The 25512-nt window shown below is 35.8% G+C and overlaps 2 protein-coding genes across 5 annotated transcripts in view; both read right to left on the bottom strand.

Annotated features, from left to right (window-relative positions):
• The window catches only part of MYRFL (myelin regulatory factor like), a 129163-nt gene extending 117132 nt beyond the window's left edge, over window positions 1-12031 (bottom strand). Inside the window, exons 1-2 of the mRNA XM_025402940.1 lie at window positions 11972-12031; window positions 11816-11885 (exon numbers count right to left, since the gene is read on the bottom strand). The gene's annotated coding sequence lies outside the window, so the exon portion shown is untranslated. The remainder of the gene's footprint in view (window positions 1-11815; window positions 11886-11971) is intronic.
• RAB3IP (RAB3A interacting protein) overlaps window positions 7393-25512 on the bottom strand; it is a 65055-nt gene continuing 46935 nt past the window's right edge. For 2 of the 4 annotated variants that reach the window (XM_025402942.1, XM_025402941.1), the window contains exons 5-11: window positions 22033-22110; window positions 21208-21411; window positions 17413-17541; window positions 16028-16140; window positions 11972-12071; window positions 11816-11885; window positions 7393-9507 (exon numbers count right to left, since the gene is read on the bottom strand). In XM_025402942.1, the coding sequence (XP_025258727.1) occupies window positions 9425-9507; window positions 11816-11885; window positions 11972-12071; window positions 16028-16140; window positions 17413-17541; window positions 21208-21411; window positions 22033-22110 (777 nt within the window). In that variant the 3' untranslated portion in view covers window positions 7393-9424. The remainder of the gene's footprint in view (window positions 9508-11815; window positions 11886-11971; window positions 12072-16027; window positions 16141-17412; window positions 17542-21207; window positions 21412-22032; window positions 22111-25512) is intronic. The other 2 variants (XM_025402944.1, XM_025402943.1) reach the window with 1 other exon arrangement.

The raw sequence follows: 25512 nt of genomic DNA, 5'->3' as shown, positions 1-25512 counted from the left end.
ACCATACCCAAATAAATGTTTTGTTTTCACTGCTTAACTTTGATTCATTTAATAATAGCCTAAGAAAATACAATTAGGAAATTAAATTATCCATTCAGCCCCTTCCTTTTCTCTTTTTCCCAACTTTCTATTTGGAAAAAAAATAGAATAGTACCATAAAATATCTATATACTCTTCACCTACACTTACCAATTACTGACTCTGGTAGCAGTGGATATGGATATGTGTGTGGATATGGATGTGTGATATATATATAAATAAATATATATAATTATATAATTATATATATCTATAAATATATATGTAATTATATATATGTAATTATATATTTATTTTTTATTTTAATAAAAAATATATTTATATATATTTTTATATATAAATATTTATTTTATATATATAATTATATATATATTTCAAAAAACAGAAGGTAGACCAGATTTGATATTGATATGGAGAGAGATATATATATCTCCATATCCTTCCTTTGGCTGAACCACTTGAAAATAAGTTGGTGACATCTTGACACGTCACCCTTAAATAACCCAGTATGTGTCCCAACAATAAGGACATTTTCCCACACAATCACAATTATCATTATTATACCAAAGAAATGTAATATTATCATCTCATATATAATTTTTGTATGCCTAGTATGGTGCAAGAGGAGATTCGAAAACAGGCTGAAGAATGGTGGTAGTTTATTTCTAATTTTTATGGATACATAATAGTTGTACATATTTATGTACCCTTAAATAACTCAGTATGTGTCCCAACAATAAGGACATTTTCCCACACAATCACAATATCATTATTATACCAAAGAAATGTAATATTATCATCTCATATATAATTTCTTCCAGTCTCCAAAATATTTTTTATGGTGTTTGATTTCTGATTAAGGATCCAATGGATGTCCATGCACTGCCTTTGGTTATGTCTTTTAAAATATAGAACAGTCCCCTTGTCATTTTGATTTGTGATCTTTAGGATTTTGACTTTTTTCTATAGTCCAGGCTCATTGCCTTGTAGAATAAGCCATTTTCCAAATTTGTCTATTGTTTCATTATTAGAATTAGTGAGTGACATAATTCCAAATATATATTTTAAAATTTTACACACATATACTGTTACTTGAAAAATGAGCAAACTAAGTTTAGCTTAGAAAAGAAAAGGTTTAGGAGCTTCTTTTGACGGTCACACTGGCCCTCAGATCTGTAAGTAAAATCATCAAGTTGTTTAAAGAAATGAATTTTCAACAATTGTGTGAAGCTGTCTGCTGGGTGCAGGAAATAAAAAGATGAATAAATAATAGTCCCTGCCCTCCATAAACTGAAATCTAGGGCATGAGAAAAACACAAGTGACTGTAACTCAGGGCAGACTGATAGCTGGGAAGATGTCTCAAGAGAACAGAGAAAGGAGAGTAATTGAATCTGGGAGGATCTGGAAAGGTGCCACAAAGAGCTAGGATGTGAATACACTTAAACAGCGGGTAGGTGTTCTTTTTTTAATTTTATTTTTTTAAATTAACAAATAATAATTGCCCATATTCATGGGGTACACAATGATACTTCCATACATATAACGTGTAGTGATCAGATCAGGGTAATTAGCATATCCATCATCTCAAACATTTATCATTTATTTATGTTGGAAGCATTCAACATCCTCCTTCCAGCTATTTGAAACTACACATTATTGTTAACTACAGTCATCCTACAGTGGTACAGGATATATAAAACAATAGGTATGTTTCTTAAAACATGAGCAATGGCTGGGAAGACAGAGAGAGCACAGGTACAGAGATTGTATGCCTAGTATGGTGCGAGAGGAGATTGGAAAACAGGCTGAAGAAGAATGGTGGTAGTTTATTTCTAATTTTTATGGATACATAATAGTTGTACATATTTATGGGGTACATATATTTTGATACAAACATACAATGTGTAATGATCAAATCAGGGTAATTGGGGTACCCATCACCTCAAACATTTATCATTTGTGTTGGGAAGATTCCAAATCCACTCCTTTATTGTGAAATATATAATAAATTATTGTTAACTGTATTTACTCTGTTGTGCTACCAAACACTGGACCATATTCCTTCTATATATTTTTGTACTCATTATCCAACCCCTCTTTATCCTCCCATTCCACAACCCCCATTACCCTTCCCAACCTCTGCTATCCTCCGTTGTATTCACTACCTATAGTGGTAGATTCTGAATGTAATTTGATTCCATGCATATTCATTCTAAGTGTATTTATTGCCAGTTTCTATCTGGGTGGGTGTGAGGCATGATACAATCCCATTGAGAGATCTCTGTGGCTGAATGTGTTGGCTGGGGCAATAACCAAAGTTTAAGCATTTTAAGAAGCTACTGCAAAATCCAGGTAGGCTGTAGTAAAGCCTGAAGTAAGGTGACGTAGAACAAAGCACTGGTTACTGGCTGGATGTAGGGAGCAAGGATGAAGTCAAATGTTTTTTTAAAGGATTTATATGCCTGTAGGTAAAATGTGAATTAAGATGCCTAAAACATGTAGCCTCTGGCTAACCCTAGACTCCAAGAGAAGCTCCCAGCCAAGTCTCCTGGAGGCCACCGGAAATAAGTCATCACACTATAATCCACTGCCAAGTAATGATTCTGGATCCCATCCACCAATTCACCCACAGACTTCATGTTCTCAGCAGCACAGTGGTGTGACAGGAAGCATACTAGACATGAGATTTCATTTAATGGCCTGAGAAGCTAAGGGCAGAATTGGGGTTCCAAACTGAAATACTTCCAAGGCCTGCCAGATAAGTGAGTCTAGTACGTCCCTTAACCTTGGTGTTAAGGAGACAATCCAGGGTGGTGGGCCATAGAGCAAACCCGGGAGTGCATACCCTGAGCAAGGGTGTAGCCACCCGACAGGTAGAGTCACTCAACTTCACCCAAGTGTTGTCATTCAAGAATGTGGGCTCAGTGTTGTCAAAACAGCACATTTTAAAAAGAGCAGCTTGATATGCAGATTTTAGATTTCCTCATTTTTAAATGCTGGCAGTTGTTTAAAACCAAGATGGACAAACAGAAAAATAAACCAAAACACTGTCAAGGACAAATAGCACATTGTATGAAAACACAATGGAGCCCACAAGATGCAACCTTGGTGCGGAGATCTGCGGAAAGTGAAGAGAATTGAGAAGGAAGTTGTTGGGAGGACTAGAAAATCTATTAATCAGAGTCCAGAGCACTCCGCTAAGAGCACAATCCAGCTGGCGGAAATGGGATTTAAGTGGAAATTCCTCCCTCTCAGTGAATAACAAATATGATGCGTATTTCCCTGATTACGGTCTTTACGTCCCTTACATTTTCCAACTCTCTTGATATCCCCATTTTGCAGATTCGGTAGAGAATCATCCTCTTGAATAGTAATCTAGTTTAGTTGTGGTTTCGGTTTGCTTTGGTATCGACATTTCCTAGAGAGCTCCAATAGACAAACAGATAAAAGCTGACCTGCTGCAGTTAAGTCTGGGGATGTGGTGATGGGATCCCTGTATCCCTCTTGAGACTGTCCCTGAGACCTGTAGCTCTAGAATCTAATCCTCATGACCCTCTGACGTTCCTCCAGAAGTAAACTGTGTGTGAACTTGTGCTCCCTTGAGAAGCTGCCTTGAGGAAGGGTTTCAATTCTTCTAATATTTTAGCAAGTTTACTCCTCTTCTACTTTTTTTTTTTTTTTAGTTTTGCAAATTTTCATGAAGTTTTTAAAAGCTGACTTTCATTGTTATTTCTCTGTTAACAACTACCACTATGAAAACTTGACTCTATTGAGTTTGGGTTTTCTTTTCTCTCTCTTTTTTTTTTTTTGAGACGGAGTTTCACTCTTGTTGCCCAGGTGGAGTGCAATGGCGCGATCTCTACTCACCACAACCTCTGCCTCCCGGGTTCAAGTGATTCTCTTGCCTTAGCCTCTCAAGTAGCTGGGATTACAGGCAAGTGCCATCACGCCTGGCTAATTTTGTGTTTTTAGTAGAGACAGGGTTTCTCCATTTTGCTCAGGCTGGTCTCGAACTCCCAACCTCAGGGGATCCGCCCGCCTCGGCCAAAGTGCTGCGATTACAGGCATGAGCCACTGCCCCTGGCCAGTTTGCTTTTTTTTTTTTTCTAAATGCAATGGGAAGCCACTAAAAGGGCTTTAAGCAAGAAAGTGACATTATCTGGTTTTCATTTTATAAAGATCCCTGTGGCTGCCGTCAGTGATTGTAGGAGGGCAGGAGTGGATGCAAGGACAGCAGACATTAGTGCAGGAGTTCAGGTAAAAGATGGTAATAGCTTGGACAGAGTGGTAGCAGTGGACATGGAGGGAAGTGGACAGATTCAAGATGTCTCGGAGACAGCTGATGGAATTTGCTGACAACTAGATTAGGAGTGACAATGACAAATAAAGGTACCTAGAATAAGACCCAGAATTTTGCTTAAGCAACTGAGAATTCAGCCATGGCAGATTTGTTAAGCACAAAAGTTAAACACAAATACAAATTCATATAGCATTGGACTCTCTTAAGCAGTGTCTTATAGGAAAAACATTTTATCTAGGGAAAAATGCAACAACAAAAACCTTTGAAAACAAAAGCCTATGAACAAAAGCAGACCTGTTTTAGGCTCTGGATGCACAAAACACACACACAGAATTCTTGTGGTGGCGATGGGAGGAAGTGAAGAGGTAACAGGTTGCAAGTTATTTTAAGGACTAAGACCCAATATTCAGAAACCAAATCTTGTTCTTCCAGTGTGGATGCTTAGTCAAAGACTGTAAATTGTCTTCAAGCTGAGAGAAACCATGAAGAAAGAGGAGTGGTGACCTACTTGACCTTCCGTTTTTGGGAGCCAAACCTAGACCACAATGTAGGTCTGAGTGACTCCCAATCCAGAGCTGTCTCCATTAAGCCAGGCTCTCACCCCAGCTCCAAACCAATTTCTAAAAACTTGTCCAAGAGTCTTCCTCTTCTTTAGAATTGGTAATCTTGGCAATTAAATTCAGTGTAGAAACACTCTCCTGAACATAACCAGCATGCTGGTTCTTCCGTTTCTGTTGCCTTGCTCTTCCTAACAGCTCCTCCTTTCATCTTTGCAGGCTTCTTCTCGGCCATAGGAACTTAGGGCTCAGTGCTGTACTTCATCTCCAAAGTGTATCTAAAGCGCCCATTTGATCCCATGGCTAACTACTCCCCAGATTATCTCCTGGACTGACCTTACTGAATTTAGACTTGTATATCCAATACCTACTTAACATATCCACTTTGATGCTCAGTGGGCACCTCACACTTGATGTGTCAGACACTGAATTTCTGTCTCTGTTATGCACGTACCCAAACTTTCCCCCACCATGTATTTCCCCTTCTCAATAAACTGCAATAGCTCAAGTCAAAAGCCTAAGATTCAGACCTGAATTCTTTCCTTTCCTCTCTCTCAAATCCAATTCATCAACAATCTTGTTACCTTTTTTGTTTTGGAATGAAGGCACATATAACCGGGCTAATAATAATGCTTGATTCATAATTAATCACCGATGTTCCATGCATAACTCTCTTATTCATTTGTCATGCATTTATTTTATTTTTGAATTTTTTTTAGAGACGGGCATGGTCTCACTACATTGCCCAGGTTGGAATATAGTAGCTATCACAGGTGAAATCATAGCACACTACAGCCTTGAACTCCTGGCCTCAAGGGATCTTCCCATCTCAGACTCCCAAGTAGCTGGGACTATAGGCACCCACCACTACACCCAGCTCATGTACTTACTTTTAACGACAAATGAACCACCCCAAAACCCACCACCTCACCCACGGACTAAAACACTACCAGTGACTTACTCATAGATTTGTTCCTCCTCTATCTCTCCCACACCCAGAGGTAACACTATCTTGAACTTTATTACTACTTTTTAAAAGTTTTGTCACGTATGACAATGCCTAAACAGCTGTTCAGTTTTAGTTGTTCTCGACTTTTATGAGAAAAGTATGTTATATATAGTTTTCTCAGAATTGCTTTTTCGTTCAGCATGAATGAATGCTGCAAGTAGCTGGTATTCATTCATTTTGCGGCCATGTAATCGTCATTCATTCTGTGAACACATTACACCTTTCTACAAATGGACGTTTTAATTTATTCCAGAACATTCTTACATGTGTCATGTGGGGGACTTTGTGCATTTCTCAAGCATATACTGAGAAGTGAAATAGCTGACCCATGGGTATACACTTTTTTTTTTTTAAGATATGATCTTACTCTGTGACCCAGGATAGAGTGCAGTGGCACAATCATGATTCACTGCAGCCTCAACCTCCTGGGCTTAAGCAATCCTCCCACCTCAGCTTCCCAAGTAGCTAGGACCACAGGCATGCACCACCATGCCCAGCTAATTAAAAAAAGTTTTATACAGATGTGGTCTCCCTGTGTTGCCCAAGCTGATCTTGAACTCTTGGGCTCAAGTGATCCTCCTACCTCAGCCTCCCAAAGAAGAGGCATGAGCCACTGGGCCTGGCCCAACTTTTCTAGTTAACGGTTTTTCACAGTAGATATACCAATTGATAACTCCACCCCCATCAGCAATATGTGAGTGATCCTATTAACTAAAACCCTCTCCAAAACTTGACTTTATTGTTTCATTTTTGCCAATCGAATGAATTTGAACATGTCATTGTCATCTTGATTTACATTTTCCTGATTGAGAGATGAAAATCCTCTTAATATGCTTATTGGCCAATATGCACTTCTGTGTGGAAGGCCTGGTTCAGTCTTCTGCCTATTTTTCTGTGACACTGTCCTTTTTTGTTGGTTTGTAGAATTTCTGTATACATTCTTTATACTAAGCTATTACTGGTTATAAATGTTGCAGATATCACTTCACAGTTTGTAGTTTGGCTTTATTTTTTTTGAGAGACAAGGTCTCCCTATGTTGCCCAAGTTGGACTTGAACTCCTGGGCTCAAGCAATCTTCCCACCTCATCCTCCCAAGTTGATGGACACAATGTGTGTGTGTGTGTGTGTGTGTGTGTAACGGAGTCTCCGTATTTTGTGTGTGTGTGTGTGTAACGGAGTCTCCCTATTTTGTGTGTGTGTGTGTGTAACGGAGTCTCCCTATTTTTTCTGTGTGTGTGTGTGTGTGGAAACGGAGTCTCCCTATTTTGTGTGTGTGTGTGGAAACGGAGTCTCCCTATTTTGCCCAGGTCCGTCTCAAACTCCTGGGCTCAAGCGGCTCAAGTAATCCTTCTGCCTCTGACTCCCAAAGTGCTGGGATTACAGATATGAGACACAATGCCTAACCACGGATGCACAATTTCTAAATTAAGAATTTATAATATAGCGTAACTTATTTTCTTTTATAGTTATCTTCTATGTTTTTGCTTTCTGCTTCCAGTTTAAGAAGTTCTTCCTAAAAGGAGTAGGATCAGGAAGATAATCACTTACATTTTCTAAATATATTTCAATTACATTTTAATCTATAATTCCACATATTTTTTCTACAACAAGTCATCATCCTGTTGCATTAATTTTAAAGAGCATGTTTCTAGTGCATAAGGTTGAAAAGCATTCTTCCCCTTATAGATTACTAAAGATTTATTATTAATGGGTATAATGATTTTCTTTAGTCTTACTTTTTATTTATCCTTTTTCAGTCATCCACAAACTTTTTCTGAGTATTTGATTACCTTTCTTTCAAATCTCTCACAGCATCTCCTGGATTTGTTTCTCTTTTTATTTGGGTACTTTCTCCAAAAGCGGTTTTAGTTTGTATAGGAAAATCTTCTGAAGCCTTGATGGTACATATTCTTATTAATGCCCTCACATTAGAATAACTATTTTCAGAACATAAAGTTCTAGGTTCAAAGTTTTTTTCATGTTCAATTTACATTCTTGAGCTGGGCGTGGTAATGATGGTTTTTACCATAACATACTCCAATGTCCTTTTGTCTGTGGGCTCCCACCCAACCTGGTGGCCGAAGTCATCTACAGGTAAGATTGACCAAACCTCTAAACAGAACTGAAAAAAATGTTATCTTCAGAAAACCAGCTCTCTTATACACTGCTGCTGTGAATACACATTGATTAACTTTTCTGGATGGCAATGTAGCAACGCAGATCACACATTTAAAAATACATATATATACACATATAAATACACATATATATATATATCGACACAACAATTTTATCTCCAGGCATCCACATGAAAGAACTCAACTGTTCAAAAGTGCACAGATAAGGATACTCGTCAAGCATTATAATATGAAAAATAAACTGAAAACCACCTCATCTCCAAACACAATTAAATTATGTTAAAATTCCATAAACAGGGATTAGGATGTGTAGGTTTACCCAAAGGAAAATGTATTTAATGTTTAGGTTTAAAAAGAAAAAAAAAAGCCTACTTTTTGTTTCAAAAATATGCATATGTAAGTAGAAAATATCTGAAAGCTGAAAGGCTACTCTCCAAAAATATTAACAGCAGCTTTCTCTAAACAGAGACTAAAGTGGTTTCTCGTTTTTTGTTTTTGCTGTTCTATACTTATTATATTTCTACCACAAACCTCTTGTTATAATTTCTCCAGTAGAGTCAGTTTTACAATTTGGAATGCAGAGGTCAAGTGGTTCTATGATCAGTGTATACTTTACATGTACCATTCTTTCAACCTACACCCCTTTAAACCCCTTTGACACACATCAAACTCATTTACGTCTATGTCCCTCCAACGTCAATATAGTGGTTAACACATATAAAACATGAATACACTACATCAAGACGCTCAGGAATACATCTCTGGGATACAATTTGACTGCCTTCTATTATATTTTAATGAATCACCAAAATAAAGGGATTCTTTCAATTACAGAGAGCAGAATAATTAAAATAGTAACTTTCAAACTTTGTAGCAGCAGAAGTATTTCTTCAAATATAATCTTTTTGAAACCCAATATAGAAAACAGACAAAAATAAAGCCATTCTAGAGGTGGGGGCCTTGGAAAGTGAGTGCTGTCCACTCAGACGTCTTCTTTGCCTCTCACAAGGAAGGAAGCTACTGTGTAGTTTGAAAATTACTATTTAATACATTCTGCTAACCCTAAATGCCATGTCAGAGCTAGAAGAGAAAATGTACACACAGTCAATCTAACATTTATTTATTTCAGGGTTTTTGTTTTTGCAACTATAAATTACATTCACTAGTACACCTGTAATCCTTCATAGTGTATTCAACTAAAGAATAAGCAAACACAGCATAGATCAGTTTAAAAGAAATCATGGTACTTCTTAGAGCAATTTGCAAAAGGGGAAAAAAGTCTTAGGCCCACTCCTTGGAAATAAATATCAAGTAACCATAAAAATATTCAGCCATTTTTCAGTTATTCAGAGAGTTCAGGCATGGTCCCACGCAGAACATCAGAGTTCCTCTTTGAAATAACCCAGCTTTGCCAATGACATCTCTTTTCTCAACTGCATAACTTCCCAAAACATCTGATCAACTATACAAATAGAAAAGAGAGATATTTAAATCATAAAATACCATCTTCATTATTTTTAATGTTTCGCTGAAAACTTAAGTTAGCTGAAATGTCAATTGTATCAACTGCGTATTTCCTAAAGATGTACCCACATTTTTTCAATAATTCACATAAGCTTTTCCACAGACTTGTGACCATCCCAGTTTTATCAATAAAGCAAGTCACCAGTTTTGTCACAATTATTCGTTAAATATATCAGAGACGATCATTTTAGCCCTAGAAAGGGCTGAGTAAATGTCAATGCTGTCACCTTCATGGAGTACACTCAATGCTCAATTATTCGAGTTATTCTCTAACTTATGAATCTTCTTGCTCTAGTTTGTTATATCATGGCCATTTTACTCTTCATTAACACTAACAGAGGGTGAAGGGGAAAAAAAGAAAACAAGACAATCCAGAAAACTCAGTAACACTGTTTGTGAGTAATAACAGAAAGGTTTTGCATATGGCTCAAATTAGAAATAAAAATGCATGTGGAAGATGAATTGTAAATTCAATTACCTATACTTCTGTAAGTTCCCACTATAAGTGGAAAAATGTTGGCTCCTTATTTCAGACAATAAAAGGTCTTCGTTTGATATATGATCAGATTATATTCATTTAGATCAATGGTTCTCAATCATGGAAGATTCCACCACTACCACTACCACCACTTCTCATCCCTGGCCACTCCAGGGTACATTTGGCAATGAATAGACACATTTTTCACTGTCCCCTCTCGGGGGTGCTACAGGTATCTAATGAGTAAAAGCTAGGGATGCTATTAAACATCCTACAAATGCACAAGACAGTCCCCCACAACAAAGAATTATCCAGCTCAAAATGTCACTAGTACCAAGGTCAAGAAATTCTGCTTTAGATTTAGCTGCCCTAAATCTTTTGTTGGCACAAGGCACATATAATAAACAGATTTTAAGACTAATACCTGTTTACAACAAACACACATAGTAAGTGATGTGTACTAAATATCATAAAGTGGAAGAGTGATAGAAACCAGAGAAGATATACTACTTTTATCATCACCCTCACCATTCATTACTCGCAACACTTTCTTTCTATTTTCATAAAGTAAATTATCTTTCTGTCTGTCCTACAAGCTTTTCATTTAAACAAACAGAAAAATATTATATTCTTGGCAATTATATTTAACATAAATTTTCTGTTATCTGGCTTAAATTATATTATCCATCTACAGGTATTCAAAAATATTTCAGTTTTATTAAAGTCAAAAAAAGTATTATACAGTTTAAAGACTGTTTGTATGTTATTAAGTCTTTTGAAATTCAACATTAATTAGGTTATCAGGTTATTAGGTTAACAGGTTTTATCCCTATTGTTTTAGGCATTAAAATCCAACTATATGGGATTTTAAAGAAATATGACATTTTTCAACATACTAGACCTTGAGAAAGGCTAAACTAAGTTTTTATCAGCATGACTAACTTCTCCATAGAATTAAGATTCACTGGTTTACATGATTGAAAGATGGTAGGCTTCTACCAGTGTTTGAGCAAGATAATATTTTCAGTGCCTAAAAAATATAAACAGGGAAATTTCATAAAACTTTAAATACAAACTGGCATAGACTTGTCTCTAGCCCAGTATCTGCTATTTTCATTTTTATGCAATCATTTGTGCTTGAGAGATACTGCTTTGGAGATGTCAGGCCATATTAGTTTTTATGCCTGATATTTAAGATATTTAGCTATAAAGCCATATAAAATTGTATTAAAAATATTAACACACTTGCATGAGGTTGCTTCTCCTGGATATATCACCTGCGTGTTTCTGCTGATTTAGAATATGGCAATCTTTATTCCATTCAGAATTATCCTCATGACTACTTTATTAATTCATACGCAAAAAATAGAAAATACAGGGAAAACTTAATTGTGAGCTCCATCATGGTTTCCATCAATTAAAATAAATCTGACCACTTTGCCGCCCTCATTTTCATCTCTTAAAGAGTCAATTCAATGAGCTTGGAACTCTCTTCTCATTTATCATCTGGTTTATTATACACCACTTAGGAGTTAAAACTGACTCTGCTTAAAATTCAAAATTAAGAGTAAAATGAGGCAAATAAAATAATCACAGTATTTTTCTAAAAGACATTTGTTCCCAAATTCTCCACAAATTTTATTAGAACTATATATGGGATTCAACATAAATGTACCAACAATAAAGCTGATATGAGCATTACTACTACGTCCTATACTTTTTGCTGAACTTTTTATGTAAAGATTTATACTGAATCAAGAACACTCACCATCCTGCTGTTTCACGAGTCCCTGCTGAATGTATCGAATGTATGTAAAAAAGTTACATACAGAAGTGATCTAGGCCAAATGGAGAAAATGTCATGAATGGTCAAATGTCTCATATCAAAGCAAGCTTTATTAAAATTCATGGTTAAGTCACTTACCCTGTATCTGCAAAAAGGAGAAATATAATAATAGTTGCTTGAGTCCCCTAATTTAATTCTGTGTTTACAGGACTTACTCTGGCCAGTGAGAGCACATTTTCTGTGAAATAATGATAAATTTCAGTTTTTTGAAATTAAAAGCATTTGCCCCTACCTTCTGTACAAGTTACCTATTCATTCAGTTAGATGACAAATATTTGAGAACCTACTGTGTACCAGGCACAGTTCTAGATGCTGGGCTACAGTGATGAAACAGACAAAGACTATGCCCTTGTGAGACTTACATTCTATTAATAGTATAAGTTTAATGCCATAATATTAACCATGATTCTAGAAACAGAAACTAGGTGTTTTCCATATATGTCCCATCCTGGAACAAATTTACAAATGAGTAATCAGCTGCAGGACGGCTCTCAGCTTTCCATCAGGATTTCAACTTCTCAGTTGAAAATATCCTCATGATGACTGTTCAAGTCTCAAAGCATGTTACGGATAGCTTGCAGGGTAATAGTTTCCAGATGGGGTATTTGTTTATTTGGTTGGTTGGTTGCTATATTTGTATTTAATGTGGGACCTAGGGAGAAGTACAAAGGAATAAGCCACCTTATAAAAATACTGAATCTTAACAATCATATAACAAGTTCACTAAATTTCACACCATCCTTTCTATTTGCATGACAAAAGCTAAAATTTTATATGAGGGCTTTCTGGCTGGGATTAGGCTATCAGCCTCTTGAGGGCAGGGACTTTGATTCATCTTTAAATGCCTGGCACACAGCACACATTCAATGACTGCTGAATGAGTAATGAGCCATCTGTTACCCTATGGCTCCGTGAGATAAGGCTGGCATGTCTATCAGGCCAGACTTGCAGCAGCCCAGCTGTCACCCTCCTAAGCTAGGAACCTGGCTCAATACAACTATCACTCCTCATCAATGCAAAATTAGCATAGCTCTAAGTAAAGTAAGAGGCCAATAGCATTTTATATGACAGTACAAATTACATAGTAAATATATTAAATAACATTACATTTTAGCGATACTTACAAGAAATATAATACAAATGTGACTTTATATTAAGAAAACACACAACAATGTGTATTTGAAACAGGGTAATTTGTCAGCAGGGGGTAATTCAAATCACTAACCAATTCCTATCTTTTTTCAAATATTCCTTTCTTTATTAGCAAATTCCTTTAATGATCTGTAACAATATATGAAAGCACTAACTAACTACTAGTTTGGGGAGGATAGAAGATCTAGAAATTTAAAGCACAGAGTGTTGAAAGTCTGTGGAACTTCCAAAAGTATAATTTGCACAAGAGGAAAATGTGCCATCAAGTTGCTAAAAACCAATTTATACACTATTCTTCTGGAAACAGGAAACAGACATATGCCTGCTGGTCTACTATTCAGCCTAATTTTGAAACGGATTTGGTAAGGTGGCCTTAAGTATCAACTTTTAAAATAATAAGTGTTTCTTTTTTTAACTTGTAAATTCAAGAGTACACATGCAGGGTGTGCAGGTTTATTAAATAGGTAAACATGGGTCATGAGGGTTTGTTGTATGTATTATTTCATCACCTAGGTATTAAGCCTAGTATCCACTATTCTTCCCGATCTTTTCCCTCTTCCCATCCTCCACCCTTCCATAGGCAGCAGTGTATGTTGTTCTCTCCGATGCGTCCATGCGTTCTCATGGAACACAAAAGCTCCCACTTATAAGTGAGAACACGTGGCATTTGGTTTTCTGTTCCTACATTAGTTTGCTAAGGATAATGGCCTCCAGCTCCAGCCATGTCCCTGCAAAGGACATGATCTCGTTCTTCTTTTATGGCTATATAGTATTCCACGGTGTATAGTGTTTCTTAAAAGATCTATTTCTAAGCCATTTTGTAAACTAGACACACCTAATATATTTTTAGTTAAGCCAGGATTCAATGCGAATAGACCTTTGACGTCCAACTCCATTTTTTTTTTTCAAACATGCTACACTACATTAATAAATCTCTGTAACTCTAGTCCCAAGATTTCAAATCCTTGTTTGCCATTTTCATGTGACAATGTCAGCATGTTTAAATCTAGACCTATAATCTTCTCCCACAAACCAAAGCCTTTTCTATTAATTTCCACAATCACTTCAAATCAGTCTTCCAGTCAGACATCTCTAACTCCTTTCTCCTTTACCCATCACCCCACCCCAATCTAACTTTTCTTTCTTAAAATCTGTCACATCTTCCCTTGCCCCTGCATACACTCACCATCCTTTGAACACACTTTGATTTCTTGTTTCTAGGTCTTCAATTGTATATACTGCTCTTTATCCAAATTACTCTTATGCTTCAAAAACCTAAACCAAATCTCCCTCCTTTCAAGAAGAGTACCTAATTATAGTTTGAATAATCTTGTCTTCCTCAAAATTCCTACAGTGCTGTGCCACTCATTTAGTCATTATCTTCACACTGTAGCTCACAAGAGCCACGGCCAGAGCCATACTTCACATAGTTTTTTCCATATGATATGCATCACCTTGGTTTCTGGCCCCATTCCCACAAGCACAATATCCTTAAACTTTGTAAACTGTTCTCTAAATCTAAACTATAATTATTTTACTAAAGATACTTTAAATGCACTTTAATTTGATATCCCCATTTGTTATCATTTGATGATATTTGCACATATATGTGTGATATATAATGCAAGCACAAATTTTAAATTCTACAATAAAACCAGTTGTATGCTATATTTAAAATGAGGCACGACACAGACCTTAAACATATGAAAACTGCTATGATTAAATTTAATTCTCCATATTTGGGGTAGAAGGATCAGAATAAAAATACTTGGGTGTTTGTAGAATTTAAGAATGTAAATCTTTCCCTAAAATTCAGAGGCCACTGTTACACAGGTGTGGCTTGAGGGAGCGAGGTGGACGTGTGGCTCACAGAACAAATATATGACTAGGAACCCTCCAACAAATGATCACCTAAATAACAACATTCTGTAATCTTGCTGAGAATGTAACGTGCATAACAGGGAATAGAAACAAGCACACAGTTCCTACAACAGCTTTAACACAGACCTATTAGTTCATCTCAACCAGTCTTTTCCTTTTCTGGCTTCAGAATAACCCTGACAGCAGTCAGTTACACTTTCTATGAGCTCTCTTAGGCTTTCTAGTCCCCTATATTGATCTGGCTCTATGTACTTAATAAGCATCTTTCTCAAAAGCTTTCCAAGTCATTTTTTAAACAGAAGCCAAGACACAATTATGCCATGGTTTTAGGCAAAACCTTTCACCGTTGCCAGATGTTTTAAGCACTGTTGGTTTCAGTCATTCCTCCTCATAGGACTGGATGGAAAAAGTCTGCCCTGCTATGAAATGTGGGAGTCTTATCTCTGAAGATTTCTAATTCTCAAGTAAGACTCACATATGAAAGACAAAACTGATTATTTATTAAAGTGAGAATCCTTTATAAACACAATATAAAAGGAGAAACCTCATCAAGTCTTTTTGGTACACTGTTTTCATGATTGATAAGACTCTAACTCAGTATCTTCCCAAACTATTTTTGATAGTCACCCTCAGACAGAAGTATTTTATACAGAAACCCAGGACACATGGCTATACATATACATGTAATAAACAAAAATTCTGCTTATGACCCACTAAACTGATTTCACAATCCACTAATAGGTCACAATATGAGGTTAAAAACAAAAACAAAACTCAGATTTCTATCTCTAGTTTACCTGGATCCATATATGTATATTATTGTATTGGGTTGGTGCAAAAGTAATCGTGCTTGTTGCCATCAATGGCAACAAGCACGATTACTTTTGCACCAACCCATAATTAAAAAGGCTCTCCTTTAATGCTAAAGCTGAAATACTGTATTCCACACTGTCTCAGGAATTCGTCTTTGGGCTACACATACACTTAAGAGAAATCTGAGGGAGATATAACTACATTTAAAACCAGAAAAACTAAATAACTGCAACCCATAACATTTCAAAAACTCAGTCACTTTCACAATTCATGCATGTAAAAACCTACTTTGGTCCTCCGCATTCAACTGCAGAAGCTTTCACAAACCGGATAGGTTGTAATCCCACTGGTTCAATGCTTAGAGTATTGTTTTCCACAGCCTCCAGAACAGCTGAAGCCAACTTAAAAAAAAAGAAAAAGTACTAGATGCTACACTGGCAGAAAAATATCAAAATTGTATTCTACAGTAAACTAATTTTACAAATTATTCTTCTCCCAAGTCCACTAGCTTGGCTTTAGCAAATGAAAAAGGAAGAAATCAGATAATTTTCATTTGATTTATTTTATAATCCAAACGCTGTTATGAAAGGCAATTCACTTATGGTAAAATAACTTTCCTCATTATCTGGACGAGGATTAAAGGCATTAATTCCAGTCTCTGTTCACTCCTTACCCATGATTAATATCCACTGTTAATGCCACTTCAAAATGAATATCCTGAAGCTTTATTTTGCTAAATGTATACAATATTTTTAAACACTGGTCATTTATACCACAGCAATATATATTAATTAGCTGCATATTCTCTGAATTTGTATTTATGTGCATAAGAGTGAGTCTACAAAAGAATTAGCTGAATTATCAAATATTAAATGCCAGGATGAAGATGGTAGCCACTGATACAAGATGAAACAGGAAAACTTCTTTAGTCTGGCAAGGTTACTAATACTGAATGGCCTACCTGAAACCAGGTACAGAGCCACAATGAACAACACATATTCATATCAAAAGTGTGAAAAATGCTCATCTTAACTTCTGCTGATAAGTAACATTACAATTAAATTCTTGAAAGACTTAACATAAAACTCTTAGGATTAAATTTCTTATACTTTAATTGACAGGATATTTCTAGACAAACTTTTCACATGTAAGAATAAATTAAAATTATAGCTTTACATTTCTGTACTGCCTTATTTTTCTAAGGTTTTTGTCTCTACTTAATTCACTTCATTTTATCCTTTTAACAATCCTGTGGCACAGGCAAACAAGGCATTACTTTTCCTGTTTTAAAGATTAAAAAAATAAGATTTTTAAATCATGCACAGATAGACACAACAAATGCCTTTAACAGAGTGTGTAAAGAACTTCCCTTACACTGAACCTTGGACTGTAAATCAAGAAACAAGTCCTATCCCCCATACCTATTTAATACCTGACACCAATGCAGTACACATTTTAGTGTGAATGATCCTCTGCTCATATAAGGAAAGATGTTCAGTAACTGAATGCTGAGAAATTATCATGATTCTAGTACAGAATGGCAAAAATAGTAAAACATGACATTTTATAATAACTTATTTATGTAGGAGATATTAAAACATGTAATATGATTTAGTTTAAAAGAAGTACAGAAACAACTATAATGAAGTCCTACTAAAATGAAAACAAATTACCTCGCTTTTTGAGAATGTTAAACATGGAAAGATATCTTCCTGGTAGATTTTGTCTAAGAAAGGACACGTCCTGTCCATTGTGGGCTCATCCTTCCACAATCGAAACTCATTATACAAGGATAAGTCAGCCTAACAGACAAACCAAAGGAAAACACAAAAACAGGTTTTAAAAAGTATAAACATAAAAACCACTTTACAAAATCAAAACTAATTTAAACATCACTGAAAAACAATGCTCTTCATTTAAAATAATAAATTGAACCACTCTTGATTAGTTATATAATACCTGGTAGCAGTTTTCCTTTTTAAAAAATGACTCTCAACCAAGTAGCTTTTCTCCATGCATCATCTGCTACCATGTTCAATAACACTACTATTATCCTCACCCTGAGCTCCTTCTCCCATCCCCACCAAAAATGCTGGAGTTCCTCTTAAGACACAGGTGGCACACTATTCAGAATATAATAAATGATGACAAGTCTTTTCTGAAAACAATAAAAAGGTAATTTGGAACCTAATTAATTATAGTGTTTAAATAAACTGAGACTGACTGAACTGTGAAACCTAATTTGGGATCAAAAATGACACAGTTCTACTATAACTTGAAGGCATTCCCAAAAGAATTGTCAAAATGTTACTGCATAAGCAAAAGAATTTTAAAAAACAACACGTAAAGTCTTCTAAACTGCCTATCTTAAAATACAACATTTATTTAGATATTTTTGACATATTTTTGGTATCCAGTAACTACCACCTTAGGCATCGATAATAATCCACTGCTGGCACCTGCCTTCCTATTCACTCCTCCAGCTGTTCCTCTCTTTCCCACCTCCCTAATAAATTTTCCCCAAGTATTCTTCCCTACAGCTTCTCAGATTCCCTCAGTCCAGCTCAATAACATCTGCTGGCATACAAAGTTGGACTGACATCAGTCACCCAAACTAGAGCAGTCTCCACCATCCTACAGCGTTAAGCTGCTCTTGTCCACAAGCACTGGATACACCATAAATGATGTGATGCGCTGACTACAGCTACAGACTGCCTCTAGGATAGCTCAATTAGACGTGCAAGTAGTCTACAAGAACGTAACAGAGCTGAGTGTAGCTAAGCCTTCCTACAGACTTCCTTTTAAGGTGTATGAAGGCAATCTCCACGTGAATTTTCTTTTCAGACCAATTCATAAATTCCTTGAATCAAAGCAAAAGCAGTAGGATAAATAATATTAGCATATAAGCAATACTTACATTTTCAAATGCATTTTCTTTGTAAAGTTACTGAGAAAAAGGACATAAACCTCAAAGCAGGTAAGTGGTATTCTAAAGAAAGATTCTAGTTTAAAGGCTGTAATTTAAACTATTTATTAAGAGCTGACTCTGCCAGGAACCACTGTAAGCACTTTACAAACATTTAATCCTCACAACGGTACAAGACAGATATTATGATCGCCATTTGTAACTTGCCCAAGATTGCATAGCAAGAAAACAGTGAAGTCCAAATTCAAACCTAAGTGGCTTGATCCCAAAGCTTTGCACTGGGCTTGTATGTCTGCATGCAGGAATGTGTATTTTAAATGTCTACAGAAGACATGTTGCTGATGTCATAACTGAGTGCCCCCATCATATTTTCTACAAAAACATGGACATGCTTCATTTTCTTCCAGATCGTTACGTATTTTTCTAAGACTTACACAGGCCATATTTATGTAATTCCTTTGCCTAGTAAGACTTTTTGACAAGTTTTTCACGAAACATCAGAATATAACACATACCTGGAAAGCAAAGGTTATAATTTTGAAGTTATATGTTGCCTACACACGTTTTAAGGGATTTCAAAAACTAAAATGAACCTTTACCATGTTCCATGAGAAGACATTTAAATTTTGTTAGTGTCAATAGGGGGGAAAAGTACATAATTACTTACACATACTGAGTAAGAAACAGCAAAAATACAAGTTGTACCAGACAATTAAAATTGCTATTTAAATTTCAAAGAATTAGAATTAAAGTTATGACAAAAAAAGTTTCTTAAATACTTCACAGAAACCAATGTGAATTTTGGATTTGGTTACATTCATATTTAACCAAGTATTGAACTTCTCTCTTAGCAGCATCTTTCTTATTAATAGTCAAAATGCAATTCAATTACAACAGGTTAACAACATTGGTTATTCCATTTAATAAACTCCTGACTTCCATACAAAAATTTAACAAGCACACACATTTCTTCAGGATTAATGATGAACTTGAATTCAACAATGTAAAAGACGGCTTCTAAGAAGAAATGGGAAAGCTTCATAAATTATTGATCAATCCTCTTAGAAATGCTTTCTCACAGTATACAATGATTAAAAACAATTTTTACTCTAAACAGCTCAAAATACTTATATATTATTTCAGTTATCTTTATTACATATCTTTTAAAATAATAAGACTATTATTATTATTATTATTATTATTATTATTATTATTTTGAGATGCAGTTTCACTCTTGTTGCCCAGGCTAGAGTGCAATGGTGCAATCTCGGCTCAATGCAACCTCCGCCTTCCAGGTTCAAGTGATTCTCCTGCCTCAACCTTCCGAGTAGCTGGGATTACAGGCATGCGCCATCACGCCTGGCTAATTTTGTATTTTTAGTACAGACGGGGTTTCTCCATGTTGGTCAGGCTGGTCTCGAACTCCCAGCCTCAAGTGATCCTCCAGCCTCAGCCTCCCAAAGTGCTGGGATTACAGGCATGAGCCACCGCGCCCAGCCCATTATTTCGTTTTAAATTTTTAATTATTATGGATACATGATAATGGTAGCCTTACATAGTTGTAAGTGTCTGAATAACTGAGACTGGCTGAACTGTGAAACCTAATATGGGATCAAACTCAAGCCTGTAATCCCAGCACTTTGGGAGGCCGAGACGGGCGGATCACGAGGTCAGGAGATCGAGACCATCCTGGCTAACACAGTGAAACCCCGTCTCTACTAAAAAATACAAAAAACTAGCCGGGCGAGGTGGCAGGCGCCTGTAGTCCCAGCTACTCAGGAGGCTGAGGCAGGAGAATGGCGTAAACCCGGGAGGCGGAGCTTGCAGTGAGCTGAGATCCGGCCACTGCACTCCAGCCCGGGCGACAGAGCAAGACTCCGTCTCAAAAAAAAAAAAAAAAAAAAAAAANTGAGCTGAGATCCGGCCACTGCACTCCAGCCCGGGCGACAGAGCAAGACTCCGTCTAAAAAAAAAAAAAAAAAAAAAATGATACTAATTGTTCTACTGTAACTTGAAATTTCACTTGGCAAAATGTCTTCCAGCCTTACGTAGTTGTAAGGCTACCATTATTTCTATTTTTTGTTGCTTAATTATCTGAATTAACTCTAGGACTCCTTTGCTGATATAAAATTCTCTCTCTGAATTTAAATAAAAGCAATGTATTAATCTTTAAGAAAATCATCTTATTTTCACATATTTCTTATATCCATACTTTGTAAGTGCACTCTAGCAATAAATGTTGACCAGCCAGATCATTAAAGCCACCCACTCTCCTCTAGACAACACACGACAGTTTCCTCCCTTAATGAAATATCAAGATTAAGAAACTTACCAAGTTTCTAGCAGGTACTCCAAGGTCAGCCAGGTAGAAAATGGAACTGAAGAATCCCTGAAAGCAGCCAGCTCTAGATAAAGCCTCCCCCATCTTAATACTGCATATTTTGTACTAAAAATTTTGCTGGCAAAAATGATAACTGACACCTCAGTGATGAGAATTAACAAGTATCAACAGAGTCAGAGGGGACAGTCCTTGACGAGTTACCTCTTTGCAGTCTTTTACAATTGGCTGTATCACACTGAGGTCCTGATGACTGCCACTCATAGCACTGCTTGTGCTTTTATTTCTTGTATGCCCCTTTTTAAAAGGTGTCTTTCCACCTGGCAAAGGCTCCTGCGTAGGTGATGTTGGAGAACTGGACAATACAAGTGTCTTCAATGCAGCTACTTCAGCTTGAAGTACATCAATCTTGGAAAGAAATCAACATAGTCACATACATTAAATATGTTTCATGACAAATGCAGCTAAATATTAGCAATCTGGTCAAAACACTTTCAAAGACGAAAAGTAAGTGTAATTTGTATGTCCTGTGGAGTAATAAAGAGAAACTAAAATCAAGTTTTTTGATGTTTCCATACGGTTTGGATTTATCTATTATTCACAATGTCAAATCAAATTTTGAAAATTACCAAAATAGCTAACATTTATGTGAATTTTCAAAATCTTCAAAATACAATAGCTTATGACTAGTTGTAGAAGTTCACTCCTAAAACAGTAAAATCTAATAACATTTAGGTGGCTTTTCTCAGTGAATTTAAAAACTAAGTATTAACGTTAAAATGTGATTCTATAATCCTTTGGATAATTTATGTGATTTACAAGGCTTTAAATCATTTGGTTCTCATATAAATGGACACCAAATGTTTACTATTAATTATGTCTACATAGTAGCTATTTTCTTCTATTTTTCTGTAGTTTCCAAATTGAAAACAAGCACTACTTTACAATCAGAATAAAATCCAACAGATGTTAAGGTATCTTTAAAACAGTCACCACTATTTTATACTATTAAGAGCAGCAAAAACTTACTTTTCCTTGTGCTTCTTTTAGCTGTTTTTCTGCTGTTGCCTGCTTGATATTTGCTTCTCTCACCATTTTATGAGCTTCCTGAAAAAGTTAACATCTCATATTTTAGAAACAAAGTAGCATTTGTTTTCAAAAAGCTTTTGCCAAGTGTTTATGATTGAAGCAAATATATACTACCAAAATTTAGCCTGAAAATAAGTACTCAATATCAACTATGGAAGCAGCAGTTGACAACAGAGACAACTATGAGGCATTAGGAATAGGTGCCTTCTTTTAGGACCTATTACCACTGAGGCAGCCAAGTTGAGATCAATCATCCTGATTAATGCTTGCGTAAGGACTGTAAATGTGATGAAGGCAAACAATGACTAATATGTCAAAGCCAACTCCTTTGCAGTCAGCTTTTTATAATGTGGTCACTATATATGTTCTTATTAGTCATAGCAAAGACATACAGGAGGGACAAGTAAAAACATTAACACACCAATAATGTTGCAGTTTACAGTAATGACAGTTAAGAAGCCTTAGAGCTTTTAATAAAAAGATTCACAAAATTATATTAAGTGACAATTTTGTGCAGAGCAACCTAAAAAGGCAAATCAGAGTTTACCCTTTAATAATTTTTAATCTTCGAGTACTACAAATATGAAACTCTAGGTATTTAATTCATTTTATTCATATAATGTTTATTCATGAGACATTTACCCATGTCATCTCCTCGTGAGGTACTGCTCCAGATGCTGATTACATTCTGGGAAAGGACAAAGTCCCTGCTCTTAAGGAGCTTATATTCTGATTAATCAAATGAAATATCAGAGTAAGAATTGCGGGTTTTATTCTAAATGCAATACGAAGCCTTACAGTTTTTTTAAGGAAGCCTTACAGTTTTGTTAAGGAAGACATGATCTTTTTATTTTTAAAAGATGATGCCCTTGTATAGAATAATCCCTATAAGGGATTAAGAATGGTCTGGAAGCATATATATAGGGTGCTTGAGATAGTGCCCTGGGATTTAAGAACTTACATTTAAAACTTCAATTTACAATTTATCAGAGGAAGGAAGGAAATGAGCTTCAAAGATATTTAATGAATAGTTTGACAATGGCACCCTCACTAGGTCTACCAAAATGCACAGAGGTAGAATGGAAAGGTGGAGGTTCTTTACATCACAGTTTGACTGTTTCCCATTCGTTCATTTGCTTTTACACTACTGTAATGATTGCAGTTTGCATGTGCCCATGAATGTGAATTTGCAGCTTTTATTAGTTTAAATAGGAGAATCTTTACTATCAATGATTTATAACAAAATGATATTAACCATGAAGATATTCCATGCACTATTATTCTGGCTATCTTGGCAAAGTCCTTAAGAGCTGTCAAATTTAATGAGTTAAACAGTCTCCTTTTAAAAGTAACAATTGTTTCAGATTTGCTGAATTTTTCTGGGATAAGTGGCTGTCAACAGAAGACTATTTGGTGATGTTTTAAAAATAATAAACACAGCTAATCTGACCCTTCAAGATAAGTAACATTTTAACTTTAAATGCAAAAGTAATTCATAATATGGAGAGAATAGTTGACTAAATTTTTGGAAATGGACTCTGCTTTCATTAATAGTGGATTATACGGTTTGGACCAAACCTCCAACGGAGAACGATTAGAAAGCTACAAGTTTTTTGTTTGTTTTTAAAATGTGTTTGAAGGTATTTGAGAACAAAACAGTGAAGTAAACTTAGAAGTGATGAGAAATTTTAGGTGACTTTTCCACTACACACATAAGGGTTACAGTGAAAAGGTATAACACACATGTAACTGGAGCCCCAAAAGGAAAGATGAGCACCAGACTAGGGCAGGATCAGTTGCTAAAAAGATAACATGCAGAACTTTTACAGAATTTTTTTAAAATTGACAAAAAACATCAAAAGGTAGACTCAAAAAAAGTGAAAATTTTCCATCACACTGTCCTTCTGAAGCTGAAAATGATATAAGTATCACCTATACCAGGAGTTGGTAAACTTTTCCTGTAAAGAGCCAAACACTATGTATACATATACAGCCTCAGTTGCAACTCCTTAGCTCTGCTGTTGCAATGTGAAAGCAGCCATAGACAATACACAAATTAGTGTCACTGCTTTAATAAATATGAGCACTGAAATATACATATCATTTTGTTTTTCTTTTAGCATATCCAGAACCTCTAAGTTACCTTTTTTTTTGGACGGGAGGTGGTGAGCACACAAGATCTACCTTCTTAGCAAATTTGTCACATACAATATAGTCATGCTGTACATTGGGTCTTCAGAATTTATCTATCCTGCATAACTGACACTTTGTACCAATGACCAACATCTCCCATTTCTCCCATTTCCCAGCTCCTGACAACCACCAGTCTACTCTGTGCTTCTATGAGCTCGACGGTTTTAGCTTCCACATATAAGTGAGATAATGTAGCATTTGTCTTTCTGTGTCTTGCTTATTTCACTTCCTCCGGGTTCACTCATGTTGCTGCAAAACACAGGATTTCCATTTTCTTTTAAGGCTGAGTTGTATTCATATACACACACATATCCCCCACATTTTCTTTATCCATTTATCAATGGACATGTAACTTGTTTCCATAACTTTGCTACTGTGAATAATGCTGCAGTGAATATGGAAGTACACATAACTCAAGATAGTGATTTTCTTTTGGATATATACCTGGAAGTGGGATTGCCTATGTTGATGCATCCTTGCATCCCAGGGACAAATCCCATTTGGTCATAGTGTATAATCCTTTCAATATGTTACTGAATTTGATTTTCTAACATTTTATTAAGGGCTTCTGCACCTATGTTCATTGGGAATATTGGCCTGTAGTTTTTTCCTTGTGGTACATTTACTGGCTTTGTATCAGAGTGATACTGGCCTCATAAAATGAGTTTGGAAGTGTTTCCTCTTCTATTTTTGTTAGAGTGTAAAAAGAATTGGCACTGATTTTTCTTTGAATGTTTGGTAGAATTTACCTGTGAAGCCATCTAGTCTTAGGCTTTTTTGTTTCTACTTCTTGATTCCATTTTCTGGAATTTGATTCCAGAAAACTGATTCAGTTTCTAGGAATTTATCTATTTCTTCTAGATTATCCAATTGACTGGCATGTGGTTCATAAAAGTGACTTACGATCCTTTTTATTTCTGAAGCATCCATTGTAATACCTCCTCTTTCATTTCTGATTTGAGTCCTCTCTTTTCTTGGTTTGTCTTGCTAACGGTTTTTTTCAAAAAACAAACTCAGGTTTTCTTAATATTTTCTATTATTTTCCTATTCTCTATTTCTACTCTGATCTTTGTTATTCCCTTCCCTCTGCTAAGTTTGGACTTAGTTTGTTCTCCTTCTAATTCCTTGAGGCATAAAGTTAGGTTGTTTGATATTGTTCTTCTTTTTTAATGTAGGCCTTTATCCCTCTTAGTACTCCTTTTTCTGCATCTCATAAGTTTTGGTACA

Source organism: Theropithecus gelada, chromosome 11 (assembly GCF_003255815.1).
Source record: "Theropithecus gelada isolate Dixy chromosome 11, Tgel_1.0, whole genome shotgun sequence".
Classification (NCBI taxonomy): Eukaryota; Metazoa; Chordata; class Mammalia; order Primates; family Cercopithecidae; genus Theropithecus; species Theropithecus gelada.
The sequence above is the reverse complement of the archived record's forward strand: the minus strand, read 5'-3'. Positions and strand labels throughout refer to the sequence as shown.